Source organism: Ornithorhynchus anatinus, chromosome X1, assembly GCF_004115215.2.
Source record: "Ornithorhynchus anatinus isolate Pmale09 chromosome X1, mOrnAna1.pri.v4, whole genome shotgun sequence".
NCBI classification, from domain to species: domain Eukaryota; kingdom Metazoa; phylum Chordata; class Mammalia; order Monotremata; family Ornithorhynchidae; genus Ornithorhynchus; species Ornithorhynchus anatinus.
In genome coordinates, this window is record NC_041749.1 from 96,002,845 (window position 1) to 96,023,880 (window position 21,036).

Consider the following 21,036-nt stretch of genomic DNA (forward strand, 5'->3'; position numbering starts at 1 on the left):
GGCCAGTCCCCTCCGAGCGGGGGCGGGGCGGAGGCGCTGAGCCCGGGGGGGCCCCCCCCCCCCCCCGGCTCATAGGCCGGCTGGGACCGGGGCCAACCCCCGCCCCCCCGCGCCCTGCCCTCCGAAGGGACGGAAGCCACTGGGCTGGCGTGGCAAATTGGAACCATTCGCTGGCAACTTCCAGCCAATGAGAGCTGGCCGGGAGGTGACACCTCTCGGGGAGCGGGAGCCGGCCCGTCGCTCCAAAGCCGGGGAGCGAGGGGCGCGGAGGACGGGCGGCCTGTCTCCCGGGGTCAGGCCGGACAGCCGGACGCGGGTCGCCGCCCTTCCCTTCCCCTCCCCCTGTTTCCTCAGCCCGACCGGGACGGACCCGGCCACGGTGACGGGAGAGGGCTCGGCGCAGGGGGAGGAACCCTCCCAAGGACTCCTGGGCAGCTCGCCAAGCTGGATGTGACGGACCAGTAAGTCAGTCACCCGCTTTCCACTCCTCCTTTTCACGCGTCACGCGTGCAGCCCTGTTCTTGGTGATTAGGACATAGCTTCCCGGAATCTGGGGCTCTGAAGAAACAGATGGGGGAAAAAAAAAAAGAAAAGAACAATCCCAAGCCTACGGTGGTCACAACTGAATGACCAGGACCGAACTACCCCCACGTTGAAGAACCGATTCTGAAACAGCTCCCTAATCGCCAACACTTAGATCTTTTTCTTCAAATTGGATTTAAGTACTTACTATGTGCCAGGCGCCTGGGTAGGTACAAGTTAATCAGGTCGGACACGGTCTCTGCCCCCCAAGGGACAGTCTCAAGTGAGAGGGAGAACAGATGGTGAATCTCCATTTGAGGGATGAGGAAACTGAGGCTCGGAGAAGTCAAGTGACTTGCCCAAGGTCACAGCAGGCAACTGGCAGTGCCGGTATTGGAACTCAGGTTCTCTGACACCCCACCCCTTCCCGCCCCACCTGGCCCCTGCTCTTTCCACTAGCCCCTCACTGCTTCAACAAGATCTCTCTTCACTTGGCCCATTTCCTTAGGCCATATGACCCCATGGCACCAACACTGCCACTATCTATTTTTTCCCAGACCTCAGTTCAGTGCTTTGCACAGAGTAGGCACTCAATCATTCCATCAGTAGGAGCACTAACTCTCTGCAGAAAATTGTTCTAAGCACTTGGGAGAGAACGGCAGAGTTGGCATAAGTGATGACTGCCCTCGAGGAGCATACTGTGGAAGAGAGAAAGTGGAGGCAGCAGGTGTATGCAACCCATATGAGGAATTTAGGCAGGAATGACAGGCAATGGCTGAAGAGTGCAATGGGGTCCAGAGCAGGGTGGGTTGGGGGTTTTGGGAGTTTTTTGTGATAAGCAAAACCCAGGCCAGTTTGGAGGCAGGGGGAAGGAGCCATTAGAGACTGAGTGGTTGACGATGGTAGTCAGTGGGGAAAGAAGAGTGGGCACAAGTGTCTTTAGAAGGAGAGAAGAGATAGGGTCAGAAGTGCAGATGGAGGCGAGTAGATTTTGAAAGCAGGCGACAGATCTCTCCAGATGTCTGAGAAAGAGGAGAGAGTGAATGTTGGTGTAAGAAGCAAATAGGGATGGAGGGAAGATTTTGGAGAGGACATGCCTGATGGTTCCTATTTTGTCAACAGATAAATTGGCGAGATTATCCGCAGCAAGAGAAGGGGGGGTGGACACAGGGGATTACAGGAAGCAGTTAAAGGTCTGGAATAATTGGTGGAATACAGTGCCGTGGGAATTGATGAGGACAGTAAAGTCCTGTTGTTGAGCAGAAGAGGGTAGAGTTATAGCTGGTGAAGGTGAATTTGGAGTGAGTAATGTCAGCCCAGTGTCTGGATTTCCACCAACAGCACCCCATGACGGGAGTGCCCATTCAGTCTGTCACAAAATCCTGGCAGTTCTACCTTTGCAACATCTCTGGAATCCGCCCTTTCCTCTCCATCCAAATTGCTACTACCCCACTCCAAGCGCTCAGTATTTCCCACCGTGACTACTCCATCAGCCTCCTCACTGCCCTCCCTGAATCTTCTTCATTCAGTAGTATTTATTGAACACTTACTATGTGCAGAGCACTGTACTAAGCGCTTGGAATGTACAATTCGGCAACAGATAGAGACAATCCCTGCCCAATGACGGGCACAGCCCAGACCAGTTCATACTTCACTCTGCTGCCCAGATCATTTTTCTAAAAAAAGTTCGGTCCATATTGCCCGACTCCTCAAAAAAACCCCATGGTTGCCCATTCACCACTTCATTAAACAGAAATTCCTCACCTCCAACCAATCAATGCTGTTTATTGAGTGCTTATTTGAGCGCTTAGGAGAGTACCATTTAACAGGGTTGGTAGACAAGTTCTCGGCACACGATGAGTTCACAACCTAGAGGTGCTTTAAGGTACTCAATCAACTCTATCTCTCCTACCTAACCTCACGGATTTGCTACTACAAATCAACCTGCCCACTCGGCTCTAACATCAACCTACTCACTATAACTTGATCTTGTCTATCCTGCCACCGACCCCTTTGTTTGGTTCTCTTCCGGGCCTGGAACTCCTTCCCCTTTCATATCATTATTATGGTAGTTGTTATGGTTTTTGTTAAGCACTTTCTATGCGCCAAGTACGGTTCTAAGCGCTGGGGAAGATACAAGTTGATCAGTTTGGACACAGTCCCTGTCCCACATGGGGCTCATAGTCTAAGTAGGAGGGAGGAAGGAAGATTTAATCCCCATTTTACAAATGAGGTAACTGAGGCGCAGAGAAGTGACTTGCCCAAGGTCACACAGCAGACACGCGGCAGAGCCGGGAGTAGAATTGAGGTCCTCTGACTTCCAGGCCCATGCTCGTTCCTCTAGGCTACACTGCTTCTCTGACAGTCTACAACTCTCTTCACCATCAAAACCCTCCTAAAAATCACATCTCTCCCAAGAGACCTTCTCAGACCAAGCCCTTTATTTCCCCTACCCTCCCCCCTCCTCTCTGCTCCGCTTCCGTGCGTCAACTGTAAATGTGGCTGTGTACTTCTTAAGCACTCTGTGACTCACTCGCCCTCACAGTGCTTACCTAAATATCCTTATACTCTATTATTTTCCCTATCTCTAATCTATTTTACTGTCTCCTACAGTAGGCTGAAAGCTCCTTGTGGGCAAGGATTGCTGCTACCAACTCTGTTGTATTGCACTTCCCTAACTGGTTAGTGCAGTGCTCTGCACACAGTGAGCACTCAATTTTTTTATGGTATTTGTTAAGAGCACACCATGTGCCAGGCACTGTGCTAAGTCCTTTGGTAGATAGAAGATAACCCGGTTGGACACAGTCCCTGTCCCACAGTTTTAATCCCCATTTTACAGGTGAGGTAACTGAGGGGCGGAGAATTGAACTGACTTGCCCAAGGTCACACAGCAGACAAGCGGCGGAGCTGGAATTAGAACCCAGGCCCTTCTGACTCTAGGCCCGTGCTCTATCCACTAGACCACGCTGCTTCTCAGTGTGATTGATCGGAAGTGTACTGTGGAAGGGATCCATGGGCAGGGGTTGCTCGTGGGAGATCAGTGGAGGGATGGTGGGGAGAGGGAGTTGAATTAGGTGGAGAGGTCAAAATTGAGAGCATGGATTCGTGTATCAAGAGAAGGGAGGATAGGTAGGGAAGCCAAATGGGACATGATGGCCTGGGATAAGTGGAGGGGGTTCAGGGGTCTCTGTGAGATCACCCTGCCTACCTACCTGTTCATACAATTCATCATTCATCCAATCATATTTATCAAGTGCCTACTGTGTCCAGAGCACTGTACTAAGCACTCGGGAAAGTACAATATAATAAACAGTGACATTCCTTGCTTACAATGAGCTCAAGATTTACAGTGGGGGAGACAGACATCAATACAAATAAATAAAATTCCAGATATGTACATAGGTGCTTTGGGAGGCGGGGGAAGAGCAAAGGAAAAAATAAAAATACAAATATGTATATAAGTGCTTTGGGGTTGGGAAGGGGGAAGAGCAAAGGGAGCAAGTCAGGGTGTGCAGAAGGGAGTGGAAGATGAGGAAAAGAGGGGCTTAGTCTGGGAAGACCTCTTGGAGGAGATGTGCCTTCAATAAGACTTTGAAGCAAGGGAGTGGTTGTCTGCCAGATTAGGGGTGGGAGGGTGTTCCATTCATTCAGCCGTATTTATTGAGCGCTTACTGTGTGCAGAGCACTGGACTAAGATCCAGGCCAGAGGCAGGACATGGGCTAGGGGTCGGTGGCGAGGCGGGCAAGATCGAGGCACAGTGAGAAGGTTAGCACTAGAGAAGTGAAGTGTGCGGGCTGGGTTGTAGGAGAGAAGTGAGGTGAGGTAGGAGGGGTCAAGGTGATGGAGTGCTTTAAAACCAATGGAGAAGAGTTTTTGTTTGATATGGAGTTTTTGTTTGATACAGGCAACCACTGGAGTTTTTTGAGGAGCGGGGTGACGTTATCCACAATGCTTTTGTAGGAAAATGATCCGGGCAGCAGAGTGAAGTATTGACTGGAGTGGAGAAAGACAGGAGGCTGGGAAGTCAGCAGGGAGGCTGATGTAGTAATCCAGGTGGGCTAGGATGAGTGCTTGGATTAAAGGTGGTAGCAGTATGGATGGAGAGGAAAGGGCGGATTTTAGTGAAATTGTGAAGGTTGGACTGACAGGAGTTGATGACGGATTGAGTATGTGGGTTGAATGAGAGGAGTCAAGGATAAGGCCAAGGTTACGGGCTTGTGATACAGGAAGCAATCCATTCAGCCACTTCAGTAGTCACCTGTTTGTATGTTTGTAATCAATTTGTCTCTACCCCAGTGCTCGGTTCAGTTCTTGGCACATAGTAGGTGCTTAACGAGTACCAAAATTATCATTTATCTATCACTTGTGATTATTATTTCTATCTACTCTCTCGCTCTCAACCATTATTTATGCCTATCTCCTCCATTAGATAATAAGCTCCTTCGAGGGCAGTAATCCTTTTTTTCTTCTGTATGTGCCCAAGGACCAATACAATGCTAGGTACACAGTAGTAGGTGCTCAATCAATAGCTTTGATATAGATACTGGGGAGGCCCGAGAGCCTAAAGTCCATGTAGGCAGACTGGCAACATGGGAAAGGGAGCACTACAGGCATCCAGTAACTGTCAGTTGAATAGATCCTGTGCTAACAGGTGACACGTACAAGTTCAACATGGTACAGAAAAAAAAAAGAACAAAAACTTATCTCCCAAAACTCATTCTAAGTTTTGTACTAGTAGCAAATACCCCTCATTAGTTCGAAAAAAAAGTAGACTCCATATCTCACTCAATGATCTAGATTTAATTAAGCCATTAAGAAATAATTTTTCTAACGGATACAAAATTTGCCCCAGGCAAGTCCTCCTATTTTCGGAACACTTATGACTTTGTAAAATTGGTTTGAAAATTGTTGGAGGGAGTAGCTAGTACTTTTCACATCTGAACTAGCCCCTAAGAAACTGTGCATGATGAAAGAACACACATCCAAAATAATTCTTATGCTCCACTTCCAACCAATAGTGGAAAGAGCATGGGCTTGGGAGTCAGAGGTCATGGGTTCGAATCCCAGCTTGGCCACTTGTCAGCTGTGTGACTGTGGGCAAGTCACTTAACTTCTCTGTGCCTCAGTTACCTCATCTGTAAAATGGGGATTAAGACTGTGAGCCCCACGTGGGACATCCTGATTCCCCTGTGTCTACCCCAGCGCTTAGAACAGTGCTCGGCACATAGTAAGCGCTTAACAAATACCAACATTATTATTAACTAACATGTTTATATGTTTATGCCAGCAACTGATGACATAATGATGCTTTCAGGAAATGACAAGATCATGGTATGCTGCCTTTGACAATGTCTACCACCTCCTCCTGGAAACGTTATCCAACATTGCCTTTAATAATAATAATAATAATTATGGTATTTGTTAAGCGCTTACTATTTGCCAAGCACTATTTTAAGCGCTGGGGTAGATACAAGGTAATGACATTGTCCCACGTGGGGCTCAGAGTCTTAATCCCCATTTTACAGATGAGGGAACTGAGGGAACTGCTTGTTTGCCAGCAGACAAGTGGCAAAGTTGGGATTAGAACCCACGTCCTCTGACTTCCAAGCCTGTGCTCTTTCCACTAAGCCACTGACACCGTCCTCCCCTGGTTCCCCTCCTATCTCTCTGGCTGCTGATTCTGTCTCTTCCATGGGTTCTTCCTCTGCCCCCACCCCCCCACTAACTGTGGGAGTCCCTCAAGGCTCAGTTTGGGGTCCCCTTCTAGTCTCCATCTACAGCCACTCCCTTGGAGAACTCATTTGCTCCCAAGCCTTCAATTTATCATCTCTATTTGGATGATTCCCAAATCTACGTCTCCAGCTCTGAGCTCTCTCCTCTTCTGCAATCTCACATTTCCTCCTGCCTTCAGGACATCTCTCCTTAGATGTCCCACTGACAGCACCAATTTAACATATCTAAAACAGAACTACTTACCGTCCCACCCAAACTCTGTCCTCTCCCTAATTTTCCTATCACTATCGACAGCACCACCACCGTCCCTGTTTCACAAGCCCTTATAACCTTTGTGTTATCCTCCACTCTACTCCCTCATTCAACCCACAGATACAATCTTTCACCAAATCCTGTCAGTTCAACCTTCACAACATGGCTAAAATCCGCCCTTTCCTCTCCATCCAAACTGCTCTCACGTTAATCAAAGCGTTTATCCTATCCCGCCTTGATTATTGCATCAGCCTCCTTGCTGACCTCCTTGCCTCCTGTCTTTCCCCACTCCAGTCCATGCTTCACTCTGCTGCCCGGATCATTTTTCTACAAAACCTTTCAGTCCATATTCCCCAACTCCTTAACAACCTCCAGTGATTGCCCATCCACCCCCACATCCAACAGAAACTCCTCGCAACAGACTTTAAAGCACTCAATCATCTTGGCCCCTCCTACCTTCCCTCCAATTTCCTACCACAACCAGACTGCATACTTCACTCCTCTAATGCCAACCTACTCACTGTATCTCGAGCTTGTCTATCTGGACGCTGACCTCTCACCCACGTCCTGCCTCTGGCCTGGAAAGCCCTCCCTCTTCATATCTGACAATCACCCTCCCCACCTTCAAAAGTTTATTAAAAGCACATCTCCAAAAGACCTTCCCCAACTAAACCCTTAGTTCCTCTCCTGCCACTCCCTCCTGTGTTCCCCTTGCACTTGGACTTGAACTCCTCCCTCAGCCCCACATCACTTATGTACATATCTGTAATTCATTTATTCATATTAATGTCTGTCTCCCCCTCTAGTCTGTAAGCTCATCTTGGTCAGGGAACGTGTCTACCAACTCTGTTCTATCGTACTCTTCCAAGCGCTTAGTACACTGCTCTGTACTCAGTAAACCCTCGAAAAATACAATTGATTGATTGATGGTATAGCTGAAATTTCTGAGAATTAAAAGGCCCTAGAGTTCCCCCTGATTTCAAAGGAAAGTTTCAATTGTTATGGCAAGGTGTATTACAGGAAAAGAGAAACCAGGAAAACTTGTGATGTAGGTCGTACGCAAGTAAGATGATTTCCTTACATGTGGGGACAGGATAGGACTGTGTGAATCAGTACTGAAAAAATCTAAGAAGGGCGGAGGTGGTTATAAACTCCCAGAGAGCTGGTTGAACCACTTGAGCCACACCAACTCTGCAGGAGGTGTCATTTCAAATTACTGACCCTTAATTTCTATTTTGTAATCTTACTATGGCACCTCAAATGATATTTCCTCTGCACAAACCAGCCTTAGTATCAATTTAGGACAGCCTTTCAAAATGAAATGCTTCGTAAACCATCTTCAGGGATCTTCCCTTTACTGGTCAACGTAACAAAAAATAAGGACCTAGCCCTTAACTTGTTCTCATGAGATTTGATCCTGTTAAAATTCCTCATGCATGGTGCCATCGTATCAAACTCAGGTTGGGAAGTAATGTGGCCTAGCAGAAAGAGCATGGGCCTTGGCGGCAGAGAACCTGGGTTCTAAAAACCAGCTCTACCACTTGCAGCTGTGAGACCTTAGGCAAGTCAATTAACTTCTCTGTGTTTCAGTTCCCTCATCTGCAAAATGGAGATTCAATACCTGTTCTTCCTCCCACTTGGACTATGAGTCCCAGGTGGGACAGAGACTGTGTTCAACTAATTATCTTGTATCTACTCCAGCACTTAGTACAGTGTTTGGCATATAGTAACCGTTTACCAAATACCAATATTTGAAATCACCATTGTGTAGTTTAAGACCATTTCTCATTAACCAAACACTAATAAACCTTTCAGGATGCCATACTGTAATGTAATATACAACTACAGTTGCGAGGAAGGGATTTTAAATTTGTCTGCTTCCCCTATTAGATTACAAGCTATTGGAAGAGCACCTTGCTACTCACCTGTGCCTGGCAGCAGTGGCTTGGGAGAGACTGGAGGATAGAGACTGAAGTTTACTGCACAGAAGGAGGCAATGGTAAATCACTTCCATATTTTTACCAAGAAAACTCCATGGATACACTACCGAAACGATAGAAGATGGAGGTGGGGCATTCTGGGAGAGATGTGTCCCAGGCGTCGCTATGGTTCAGACACGAGTCGACAGCATAAAACAAGACTGTCCCTCATGTTTAGTACACTGCCTGTCATTCAATATGTGTCAATGGTTCATTTACACTGGAGTAACTGAGTAACTGAGAAGCTGTGTGGTCTAGTGAAAAGAGCACAGGCCTGGGAGTCAGAGAACCTGGGTTCTAATGCCTGCTTACCTGCTGTGTGACCATGGGAAAATGGCTTAACTCCTCTATGCCTCAGTTTTCTTCTCTCCCTCCTACTTAGACTGTGAACTCCAGGTGGCACAGGGACTGTGTCCAGTCTGCAAATACTATACCTACCTCAGTGTTTAGTACAGTGCTTGGCACATAGTAAGCACTTAGGAAATACCACAGCTGTTCCAGTAATTTCAGATTTGTGATTATTCAGACAGGGTATGGTCTATTGTAACTACTGGTAACTACTGAGAGAAACCTGCTCCCTTCTCTTCTCCTTCAGAGATTTGAACTCCAAAGATTGGGAAGTATTGCTAAAGTTTTCCTCATTTTTATGGCCCAGGCTCTCCTTTCATTCATTGAGTCGTATTTATTGAGCACTTACTGTGTGCAGAGCACTGTACTATCCAACGCCTGTGCTGGCACAACCTTCCCACCTCCAACCAGCCCTTTCCCAATTGCTGGTTGAGACGATACACAGGATTCAGAATAATGAGAAGCAGTGTGGGCTAATGGATAGGGCACAGGCCTGGAAGTCAGAAAGACCTGGGTTCTAATCCCAGCTCCACCACTCGTGTGCTGTGGGCTTGAGCAAGTAACAACTTTTCTGGGCCTCAGTGACCTCATCTGAAAAAGGGGGATTAAGACCCTGAGTCCCACGTGGGACACCGACTCCGTCCAACCTCATTATTTTGTATCTACCCCACCGCTTAGGACAGTGCCTGGTACAGAGTAAGCGCTTAACATATACCATAAAAAGGCCTTTGAAAGCTTTTTTATAAACTGAGCAATCATAGCATTGGAAGTAAATTCTGCCATGGGTTAAAAAAAAAAAACAACCCAGCTAAATTAAAGGAACAAAAGTCTAGGGATAAAGGGCCATTTTGCAGAATGGAAAAATGTAGTGAGGCTCCATTGGGGGCAGTTGTAACTTCTTTCCATGTGTGATCTGAAAGACAGAATGTGCAATGTATCTCCCACAGCTTCAACTATCATCTCTACACAGATGACACCCAAATCTACATCTCCTCCCCTGTTCTCTCCCCCTCCCTCCAGGCTCGTATCTCCTCCTGCCTTCAGGACATCTCCACCTGGATGTCTGCCCACCACCTAAAACTCAACATGTCTAAGACTGAGCTCCTTATCTTCCCTCCCAAACCCTGTCCTCTCCCTGACTTCCCTATCTCTGTGGATGGCACTACCATCTTTCCTGTCTCACAGGCCTGCAACCTTGGTGTCATCCTTAACTCTGCTCTCTCATTCACCCCACACATCCAATTTGTCACCAACACCTGCCGGTCTCACCTTCACAATATCGCAAAGATCCGTCCCTTCCTCTCCATCCAAACTGTTACCTTGCTGGTACATGGCTCTCATAATATCCTGACTGGATTATTGTGTCAGCCTCCTCTCTGATCTCCCTTCCTTCTGTCTCTCCCCGCTCCAGTCTATTCTTCATTCCGCTGCCCGGATCATCTTCCTACAGAAATGTTCTGGGCAGGTCACTCCCCTCCTCAAAAACCTCCAGTGGTCACCTATCAACCTTCACATAAAACAAAAACTCCTCACTCTTGGCTTCAAAGCTCTCCATCACCATGCCCCCTCCTACATCACCTCCCTTCTCTCCTTCTTCTGCCCACCCCATACACTCCGCTATTCTGCCACTCACCTCCTCAGGTCCCCCGTTCTAGCCTGTCCCACCGTCAACCCCTGGCCCACGTCCTACCGTTGTCCTGGAATGCCCTCCTTCCTCACATCCATCAAACTCTCTTCCTCACTTCAAAGTCCTACTGAGAGCTCACCTCCTTTAGGAGACCTTCCCAGACTGAGCCCCCCCTTTTCCCTCTGCACCTCCTCCCCTCCCCATTCCCCCTTCTCCCACCCTCTGCTCTTCCCCCTTCCCCTCCCCACAGCACTGTGCATATTTGTATATATTATCTATATTGTTAATGATGTGTATATATATATGATTCTATTTATCTTGATATTTACGCCAGACTACTTGTTTTGTTTTACTGTCTCCCCTGTTTAGACTGTGAGCCCTTTATTGGTCAGGGATTGTCTTTAACTGTTGCCAAATTGTACATTCCAAGTGCTTAGTACAGTGCTCTGCACATAGTAAGCGCTCAATAAATATGATTGAATGTATGAATGAATGAATAGATCCCACTACACTGTAAGCTCCTTGAGGGCAGGGGATCATGACTAGTAATTCTGTTGCATTGTAGTCTCTTGAGAACTTTGTACTGCACTCTACCTACAGTACGCGCTCAATAAGTATCGATTCATAGGTGACATTTAAAATGGACGATGCCATTTGGTTGGGGATAAACTGCAGGAAAGACCAAATAGGATGAAAAATGGCAGAATTGGGGTGGGAGCAAGTGTGAGGTAATGCACCAAAGGAAAAATAATTCAAATCTCAACTACCTCTTGAGGGGCTCTGAGCTGTCAGTGATGATGCAGGAAAGAGCAATGAAGAGCATCATTGACAGTTCTTCTCAAGTTATGAGTCTAATCCATGGCAGCTGCCCTATGGGCCAATCAAATGATGGCTATCATCAGGAAGGGGTCGAGAAAGAAAATAAAAGGTACAATTTTGCCGCTCGAGGAAAAGAATAGTGTGCTCAAGCAGTGCTGCTTGGCGCAGGAAGAAAATAGGAATGGAGAAGATACAGACTACAGAAGCAAGATGACCAGGGCAGTGGAGAAGCTTCTTAAGAGAAATGTGTATTTTTGCATTGTACTCTCTTAAGCAATTAGTACAGTGCTAAGCACACAGTAAGGGCTCACTAAATACCAACACTGATCTGTGCAGCAGAAGAGAAAGGGTTAGGAATCCCAGTTTGGAAAGGCACAGGCTGAGGGGTAACATCATTGAAGTCAATAAAATAATGGCTTTTTTATGGTATTTGTTCAGGGCTTACTATGTGCCAGGCACTGTACTAAGCACTGGAGTAGATACATGCTAATCAGGTTGGACACAGTTCCTCTCCCACATGGGACTCACAGTCTTAATCCCCATTTTACAAATGAAGTAACTGAGGCACAGAGAAGTGAAGTGACTTGTCCTAGGTCACATAGCAGACAAGTGGTGGTGCCGGAATTAGAACGCAGGTCCTAATAATAATGCCAATTGTGGTATTTGTTAAATGCTTACTATGTGCCAAGCACTGTTTTAAGCATGGGCATTGATACAAGATTATCAAATTGCCCACGTGGGGCTCACAGTCTTAATCCCCATTTTACAGATGAGGTAACTGAAGCACAGAGAAGTTAGGTGACTTGCCCAAGGTCACACAGCAGATAAGTGGCAGAGCAGGGATTAGAACCCATGACCTCTGACTCCCAAGCCCATGCTCCTTCCACTGAGCCACGGTGCCCGTGCTCCATCCACTAGGTGATGCTGCTTCTCTACTGTGTGGGGGAAAAGGAAATGCTTATGCTCTTTATATTGAGGCAACTGACAAAATGTCACTTCCGCTTTCTGGGGAGGGTCAATTCCCTTGGGACCTCTAACAAAGGTTGCTTGACACATTTCCTACCAAAAAGGAAAAACGCTAGGGGAAGTCAAGCTATCCCCTTACTTGCTAAAACTGCTGCACCTTGCAGCTACTTCAGCCCCTGCTCGTCTTCTCTTCATCTGCCTTGTAGCTTGTGTTTGGCCTAGAAGGTCTTCTCTTCACCTGCCTTGTAGCTTGTGTTTGGCCTAGAAGGGGAGAGTAAATGCCTGCAAGTCACACAACTCTACTAGCTACTTAGGTTATAGATTGGGGATGATTGGGGGTAGAGAGAGGGGTTAAATTTTGGGAAGGGGGGTAATCACATTTTTTAAAAAATTCGGGTAACAATCAGGTTAAAATAGGAAAGCAGTGTGGCCTAGTGGAAAGAGCATGGGCCTGGGTGTAAAGGACCTGGGATCTAAACCCAGTTCTGCCATTTGCCTACTGTATGACCTTTGGGGGACTCACAGCTTCTCTGGGCCTCAGTTTCCTCATCTGCAAAATGGGGATTCAATATCAATTCTCCATCCTACTTGGGGCAGGGGCATATCTGATTTATCTTGTCTCTACCTCAGAACTTAGTACAGTGCAGGACATACAGTAGGTACTTAAATACCACAATTATTATCAATATTGTTATTCAGGGTTGAATTTTATTTTTGACTCACACACAACATTCGCAAGACAAGTGTTTCTTCGATAGACTACTCCTTTCTGGTACTGGCAAGATGATGCAAATATGTCAACAGCCAACATCATACTTACCTCTGGCACACATAACATTAAAGCAATCTTGCCTAAGTTACTGGGCTTTACTGTCATCCTAAAACTTAATATATATCTCCATTTTGAAGCAAGAGCTTTATGGTGGAGAATTACACCCATACTCTAGCCTGTAAGCTCGTTCTGGGCTGGGAACACATCTGCTAATTCTGTTGCATTATACTCTCTTGCTTAGGACAGTGCTCTGCACATAATAAGCACTCAATAAATACCATCAACTGACTGAAAAGTATGGAGGTGGCGTAGAAGTACTAAAGTACCAGTTGGGAAGACATAACTTGGAATGAAGAAAACAATTGGGGAAAGCCTCCTGGAGAGGGTTAGTTTTGAAGATAAGAACTGTTTGGCAGTCAATCAATTCTAGCTGAGCATTTACTGTGTACAGGACACTGTAATGAGCGCTTGAGCGAGAACAATACAGTTGGGACACAAGATCCTTGCTCTCAAGGAACCGTCAGATTTTAATTAGTAATTAGGTCTTTTTTCCAGTAAAACTCCGGTTACCATCATAAAAATGGTCATAGTTCTCTGCTAGTGCTCCCGATATTTTAAGGCTATGCACATTAGTTGAATCTGAATGGTAACAATAACGACTGCAAGTGCTTACTTATGTGCCAAACATTCATTTGTATTTACTGAGCACTTACTGTGTGCAGAGCACTGTTCTAAGCGCTTGGGAAAATACAACAGACAGGCACATTCCCTGCCCCCAACGAACTCAAAGGCTAGAAGGAAAACACTGTACTAAGTGCTAGGGTGAATACAATACAATCCGGTCAGACACAATCCCTCTCCCACATGGGACTAAGTCTGAGTAGGAGAGAGAACAAGTATTGAATTTCTGTTTTGCAGATGAGGACGCCTGAGCCCCCGAGAGGTTAAGTGACCTGCCCAAGGTCACACAGCAGACAGGAAGCAGCGCCGAGATTAGAACCCAGGTCCTCCGACTCCCAGGCCCAAAGATATTGCAGAATCCAGCTCCTTTTGCAGCCTCATTTTTCAACTGAAGAAAGGGGGTTGGGGGGCTAGTGCTTTCTGTTTGTTTTGCAAGTTAGCAAGGAATGTCTAAAATGGTTTGGTTGAGGTCATACAGTTGACTATTCCTAGGGGATGGTGTCCTTGGGTGCGGCCTAGAAGTCTGCCTGATTAACAGCTGTTGAACTTAAACTCTGACTTGCTAAGAATTTGCAATCTAGATTTAGGGGGAGCCCTTGAGGCTGCCTTGTTTTGTAATACAGTTTACTATTAGGGGAAAGGATGTCATGGAAGTGGCTAAAACAGCTAGTCCCAGCGTTCTATCTTTTACATTCCTTCCCTCAGCAGAACTCCACTAGCCAGGTGGCCTGCTTCCAAGGACTGCCCAGTTTTTCAGGGCTACCAGGATGAAGGGGCAGGATGAGAAAGGCCTCAAATGCAGCCAGGTGAGCAACTGTCAGGGTTCTGGGGGTGGACTCTGAAAAGGTACTTGTCACTAGCGGTACACGGCTACAGCAACTTTGTCTGCAAGGAGATACCCTTGCTGAAGTTGGAAACGCACCAAAGGTTAGAGAAACTGTGCACATTCAGATTAAAACCAGAATTTTTCCACTGGAAAAAAAAGTCAAAAAAAAGACCACCCTTGCAGACTCAGTCAATGAAATAAGAAGAGCATTGGAAACTCTAAAACACTTATTTCAAACCATGATAGAAGACAAATCAATTTCCTTCCACTCAAAAGCAGAAGTTTTACCTGCATCCTATTTACAATGAAGGCATTCTGGATCAAGCCAGCTGTCTTAGACGATGATACCTAACGGAGGTTTCTTGATGTCCAGTCATTTGGGTACAAGATGCACAATTTAACAAGCTAACCTTTCTCACCCTGCTCAATTATCTAGGGTAAGGTGGGAGGGAAGATAAAACGTACTGTACAAATAATCTAGAAATCACCCAAAACTCACTCTTTAACCTTTCCAAGAACTGCTAACAAGTAGCATTTGCATTTCACCTCCTCTCCCTTACCTGCAGGTATGGCGATCCCATGAAATGGAGGACTAACTGGCTCAACTATACCAGATGACCTTAGTACTTCAGCTCCAATTTTAAAAATATGAGCACACACTGGACTCTATTAGAAAGCAGTTAATAGTGCCTATTTCCTTAGATTATTTCAGCAGGTGGGTGAGAGGCTGGGAAGCTTAGCCTCTCACCCACCTGCTAAAATAGTCCAAGCAACACAGTGCTGGTAGTCTAGGCAACCTGCCCTTATTTCCACAGAATCATGTCTGTGACCCAATTCATTCATTTTCTTTAATACTAAAAAAAAAAAAAGTGTCTAAGAAGCAGTGTGGCCTAGTGGGAAGAGAATGGACTGGGGAGTCAGAGGACCTGGGCTCTAATCCTGGCTCTGCCACACATCTGTTGTGTGACCTTGGGCAAGTCACTTGACTTCTGTGACTCAGTTCCCTCATCTGCAAAATGGGGATTCAATACCTGTCTTGCCTCCTACTTAGACTTGAGAACCCCACGTGGGATCTGATTATCTTGTATCTATCCCAGCACTTAGTACAGTGCTTGGCACATTGTAAGTGCTTAAATACCGTTGCTACTACTAATGGCTATTTTTATGACGTAAAAAACGTTTCAATACACAGCATCAATAATAGTCCATTTCTTAAGCAGTTGCCATATCGACAGTGGACAGTTCCTATTCTGTAAGAATCACCTGTTATTGACCTGGTCCTGATGAGAAATCAACTGAATCAACAACTCTAGAATCAAATAAAATTAAAAAATGGAATGTGAAGACTCAAGGTGTTAGCTCATTGGGAACACTGACCTGAATTTTTCCAAGCATTTTGCTTATTTTTTCCATATAGAGGGAATTCAAATTTAGTTTGCTTTTCACTTTCAATCTATATTTATTAAGTGCTTATTGTGTTCAGAGCATTGCATTAAGCACTTACGAGAGTAAAATACAATAGAGTTGGAAGATGCGAAGGGGAAGGAGACTGGCTAGTGTATTTTAGTAAAAGGGACTAGGCCCCTCTTTTCCTCAGGTCCCCTCCCTTCCAGATCACCTCGACTCGCTCCCTTTTGCTCTCGCCCCCCCACCCCACTGCACTTATGTATATATCTGTAATTCTATTTATGTATATTGATGTCTGTTTACTTGTTTTGATGTCTGTCTCCCCACCTCTAGACTACAAGCCCGGTATGGGCAGGGATTGTCTCTATTGCTGAATTGTACTTTCCAAGCGCTTAGTACAGTGCTCTGCACACAGTAAGCACTCAATAAATACGATAGAATGAATGAGTGTTGGGCTTCATAAGTAGTCCTCTGGCAGACTGAAAGGGCTAACACATTGCCTAAAATGTCTGAAACTCAACCAAAGTGTAAGCCTGGGAGATTTGGGTTCATAATGTGAAATTAGAATGATGAATCAAAGTGACTTAGACTTTGCAAAACCACTGGCTGTAAAATAAGCCAAGTGACATAAGTTTTTCCTATGGAATTTCTTTTCCCTTACATGGGTGCTTTGGATGGTTTTTGCTAATTAGTAAAGTTTATAGTGATTTGAGGAGATGAGAAAAAACAAGTAAAGGGACCAATCAGGGGTGGTCTTTGACAGGAAGGTGGGAAACAAGTTAGGCCAACAGTTGCCCTATTTATGATCACCTCTTTGCCCTGCAACCCCAAAGTGAAAATCCTACTGCTAGTTCCTTAGGGTTATTTTATTACTCAGTCAAAATACAGTTGGTAGATCGGCTACTCTAACTGTTCAGCCAATAAAGCATTTCCCCAACTCTGCTTCTGCAGAGCAAGGACTCGTTTATTTTGCTTCTCCTGAAAGTGAGAATTGGTATCTTGAAGAATGACACTATCAATTCAGTGGATTGTACTTTAAACGTTTATTTCAATTCTTTCTTGCCCACAGTCCTGAGGCCCAATTTCACTTCTTTAAGCACCTGGTCAGAAGGCCCATAATTGTCTCTCCACTCCTTCTCCAATAAAGTCAATACTTTCCGTCATGATGCACATCTAGAGTAATTCTGCGAGTTAAAATTGTCAATACAACCCTGGAAACGCAAGTGTATTGAATAAAGCTGAGAAAAGCAGTAAATGGACAGAAATGCACCCACCTAAATAAAAAAAAAATTCACTTATTTACAAAGTTTGGTAACTCTACGTTTTCACATGCAGAGGTTAATGCACAGGGAAACAGTTGGTAGTAGTGTCTGAATACCTTAAAAATGCTGAAAGTCGTGAATTAGATAAACACTAAACACATCAGATTCAGCTAGAGGTCATTTAACTAAACAGAGACCTGGTCCCCTCTTAAGATTCACACATTCTAGATTAATTTCCTCAGCTTAGGCACAAGCAAGTTGCTAAATAAAGTATAGCAGTTCATCGTGAACATTAAAGATGTTCAACTACAGTAGCCGGTTAATATAACTTTACCTACAGCACCAACATAGTATAGGAAGTATGCAACATGCTTTAAAGGAAGAGAACAATCTTAAAAGCCCCATTTTTTCCCTCTTTTAAAAATGTGACTGGAGAAAAACCAATAGTGCCTGTGCACCATAGTGCAGTAATTCTTAAGGCCGTAACAACCTAGAAATTAAAATGGCAGTCATTAAAATAATTCATCAGCAACTCCACTTGGCATGATCAACAAGTCTGGAAAACGCACTGTCTACATTGCGTGCTGCTTTTAAAAAAAAGTCACACACAGTGTGAGGCAACACATAAGCAGGTGAACCATAGAGAGTTTTATCTACTACAGTGATTTACATCAATTTCATTTTATGAATGAACCAGCATGACAAGCGTGTCCCTTTAGATACACAGAGTCACCAAGTAAAGCTACAAAGAGAAGTTCACTTGAATGTTCCCATTTCTCTATAGAAATTAATCAATAATAGGATCAACCAACTGGCTCTTTTTCTTTTGACATCTTCGGCTTTTCGTACAATTGGTAGACTTTGCACATGAAGAATACATTGAGAAAAGCTGGTCGGTCTAGAGTTGTCACAATAACCAAGATGTCTGGTGGCACCTTGCAAAAGGGCACCAAATCTTACGTCAGTAAGAGACACAAAAAAAGAACTGCTTTAGTAGTAGCTTTTGTGCGGAAAGTCCACGTGATTCATGATTGGATATCAAAATTCAATAGTTCAAGTGTCATGCTGCAGCACTGACCTAAATGACTGACGGTAGAAAAAAACGTGCAGGTGTTGAACAAAGTCTGACAGTCTTAGCAAATGTTATTACACTGATTGGAATGCTCAAAATCCTTGAAAGCTTTTGAGAAAGTCATTGATCCTACCCCTTTAATGAAAGTGTAAAACCAAAAAGGATATAAGCGATGATTTGGATAAATACAAGACAGCATGTCTTCATTCCTCCCACATCCCAACCACCATTGACTGTAATGGTTCACCAGAAAGTGGTATATTCTAAAAAATTTAAATTTAAAACGAAAATCACTGGGTATGGCCTCACTAGTGTAGAGGATAAATGGTGATATTGATCTTGTGCCTTGTGCTCCCCCTTTGCAGACAGCTTCCATTGCTAAGGCTTAAAATATACATTTCACATGCATCTGTGAGATAAGACAGTGAAACAATAGGCCGATATCCCACAAGTCAGGTTTAAAGGTTTTTCTAAATACTGTATGTGGCACTAGAATCTTCATGCTGTTGCACATCAGTATCAAGCTATATAATTCTATAATTAAATACCATCGACAGTTGCTCAAAATCAATATAAAAATCTGGACCAAAAAGACCAGAACTGAAATAGGCGTATTTCATGATTTAAGATGGTTGAAGTTGTTTTAGAAAAGCTCTACACATGGTTCAGGCAACTCCGTGTAATAAGCCTTTTTTTGTGCTGACACTTATCATGACAACTCTAGTTAATTCTTTTTGAAGGATTAGGGTTACATGTCTTCAGCAGTGCATATGAGAAATTAACTCAGAAAAAGGCAAGTTCTCGGATACATGATGGACTGTATTCTGGGTAGTACTTCATCAAAGGAATGGACAATAATTCTGGGTTTATGGCCAACAAGGTCTGGGAGACTCCAGGAAAGACTTCAGCTTCTTCTAGATTTAGAATGTTGAATAAGCCACTGAAGTGTGATATCTATTGGCAGAGAAAAAGGAAAAACAGCACGATCAATACAGCGTAAGACTAGAAAGGTAAACCAAATATGTAAAGCGTAAAATGAGAAATGTTTTGCCACGTCTCCCAAAACTAGACTTATCCCCTAAATTTTCAACACGCATCACACACTACGGCAGGACGAGTTCATCATCACTCGAGGGCAATAATTTCCCCAGGACACAGAAGTTGTCCTAGTCATAAAAACAAAATTAAAAAGTCCTTCAAATACTAGGAGACATCAGATGGTAATTGGGGAAAGTGAGCATCATCACAGAAAGTACTCCTGCAAAGCACTGTCCAAAGCATTAGGGAATTGCTCGAAAAATGAGAGGGAGGTGCAACTGATATTATGGGATGTGAGAAACAGTCACATGGAACAGAATAAAAAGTAGAACGATGTACACAGAAAAAAGCTAAGCAAATACAGGTAGGAACAATTCAAGCCTTAATTTCTTTCCGAGGACTACAGGCAAAACAGAGTACTCCTAAAACGTGACAATGTAAGAAAAACTCTACCTTTGACACTCTGGTTTACAAAGTGATCTTATCAGATAAACCATTAAAGACCCTAAAGTTAAAGGCATGGTTATTCTCCAGGCACATTATGGCTAATGGGTATTTTTGGCTTTCGCCTTCTATGAATCTTAACAAATTACAGCAATAAACTCAGTTCCAGTGAATGAAAATGTTTACAGTGCCTCAAGTCCAACTTTATACAATTCTATTTCAGATGTGTCATTCTAAATATTGAACACAGCAGATCTCCAGCCCTCAAGGAATTACTACAAAAAATTAATATTGTGAAACACCTAACTGCTAGGCTTGGCTGACTGTCCCTCCAACAATCAGGAATGAAGAGTCAAATGTCAAATAATTTAGAATTTACACTTCTTAATGAGGCAGAGAACCAGTACCATTAACCTGTGATGGAGATGTGTACACTGTGAGGAGTGGTAATGTCTATTCCGAGGAAAGGATACATTGCCACAAGAACTGTTAGCTATTACTTACCTATATTATCCTTTTCTTTGCAAGAAATTGAATAGCAGCAAATTTCTCGGTCCTGAATAGCAGACAGATTCCTGTAAGAGATAGATGACAAAAATCTATGTTTTCCAGGCAAAAGCCTTACAGATTACTTTCTATCATCTGACTTTACATTAGGGACCTTTGCCTACAGAGTAACGATACGAACATAGATTAGTTGAATACGAACTGCTTAAGAGTAAACCAGCAGTTACCAAAACTATGAACGCCAAATTAGTTTACAGACCAAAACGATTATCACAGCATTGCGAAGAAGCATCCTTCCCTCCCAAATTATTTCCTACACCAAACTTTCCCATCTCTCATGCTCAGAACCATGGCAATATCTTTGTCTCCCCCCTCTCTTTCAACTCTTGGATACAATGTGTCATCAAAGTCTGTCCGTCCTTCACCCCACCTCTGGAATCTGCCCCCTCCTCTCCATTCAAAGAGCCATCATACTGGTTCGATCCCTTCTATCCTGACAAGTACTGTCATATTCCTCGCTCACCTCCCTGCCTTCGGTTAACTCCCTGTTCCAATCCATTCATCACTCTGATGTCCAGATCATTTTTCAAAAACATCACTTTGCACACATCTGTGAGCTCATTGCGGGCAGGGAATGTGCCTATTAACTCTGTAGGATTGTACTCTTCCAAGAGCTTAGGATGGTGATCCACACACACAGGTGTCTGCTTGATTTTCCCACTCCTCAAAAACCTGCAAGAGTTGCATCTGTTCCTGGAGTCTTCCAGGTTTTTCCATACC

General features: G+C 44.5%; 1 protein-coding gene and 1 long non-coding RNA gene across 3 annotated transcripts in view; one reads left to right on the forward strand and one right to left on the reverse strand.

Moving 5' to 3' along the window:
* Positions 1-138: 138 nt before the first annotated feature.
* LOC114806418 lies at positions 139-15,416 on the forward strand. Its single transcript, XR_003754452.1, has 4 exons — positions 139-461; positions 8,399-8,507; positions 14,406-14,506; positions 15,093-15,416. It is a non-coding gene; the product is annotated as an uncharacterized LOC114806418 (long non-coding RNA).
* A 1,541-nt stretch (positions 15,417-16,957) lies between these two features.
* The window catches only part of ARL8B (ADP ribosylation factor like GTPase 8B), a 50,037-nt gene continuing 45,958 nt past the window's right edge, over positions 16,958-21,036 (reverse strand). For both annotated transcript variants that reach the window (XM_029050433.2, XM_029050434.1), the window contains 2 exons: positions 20,254-20,324; positions 16,958-19,221 (listed from right to left, as the gene is read on the reverse strand). In XM_029050433.2, coding sequence (XP_028906266.1) covers positions 19,172-19,221; positions 20,254-20,324 — 121 coding nt within the window. In that variant the 3' untranslated portion in view covers positions 16,958-19,171. The remainder of the gene's footprint in view (positions 19,222-20,253; positions 20,325-21,036) is intronic.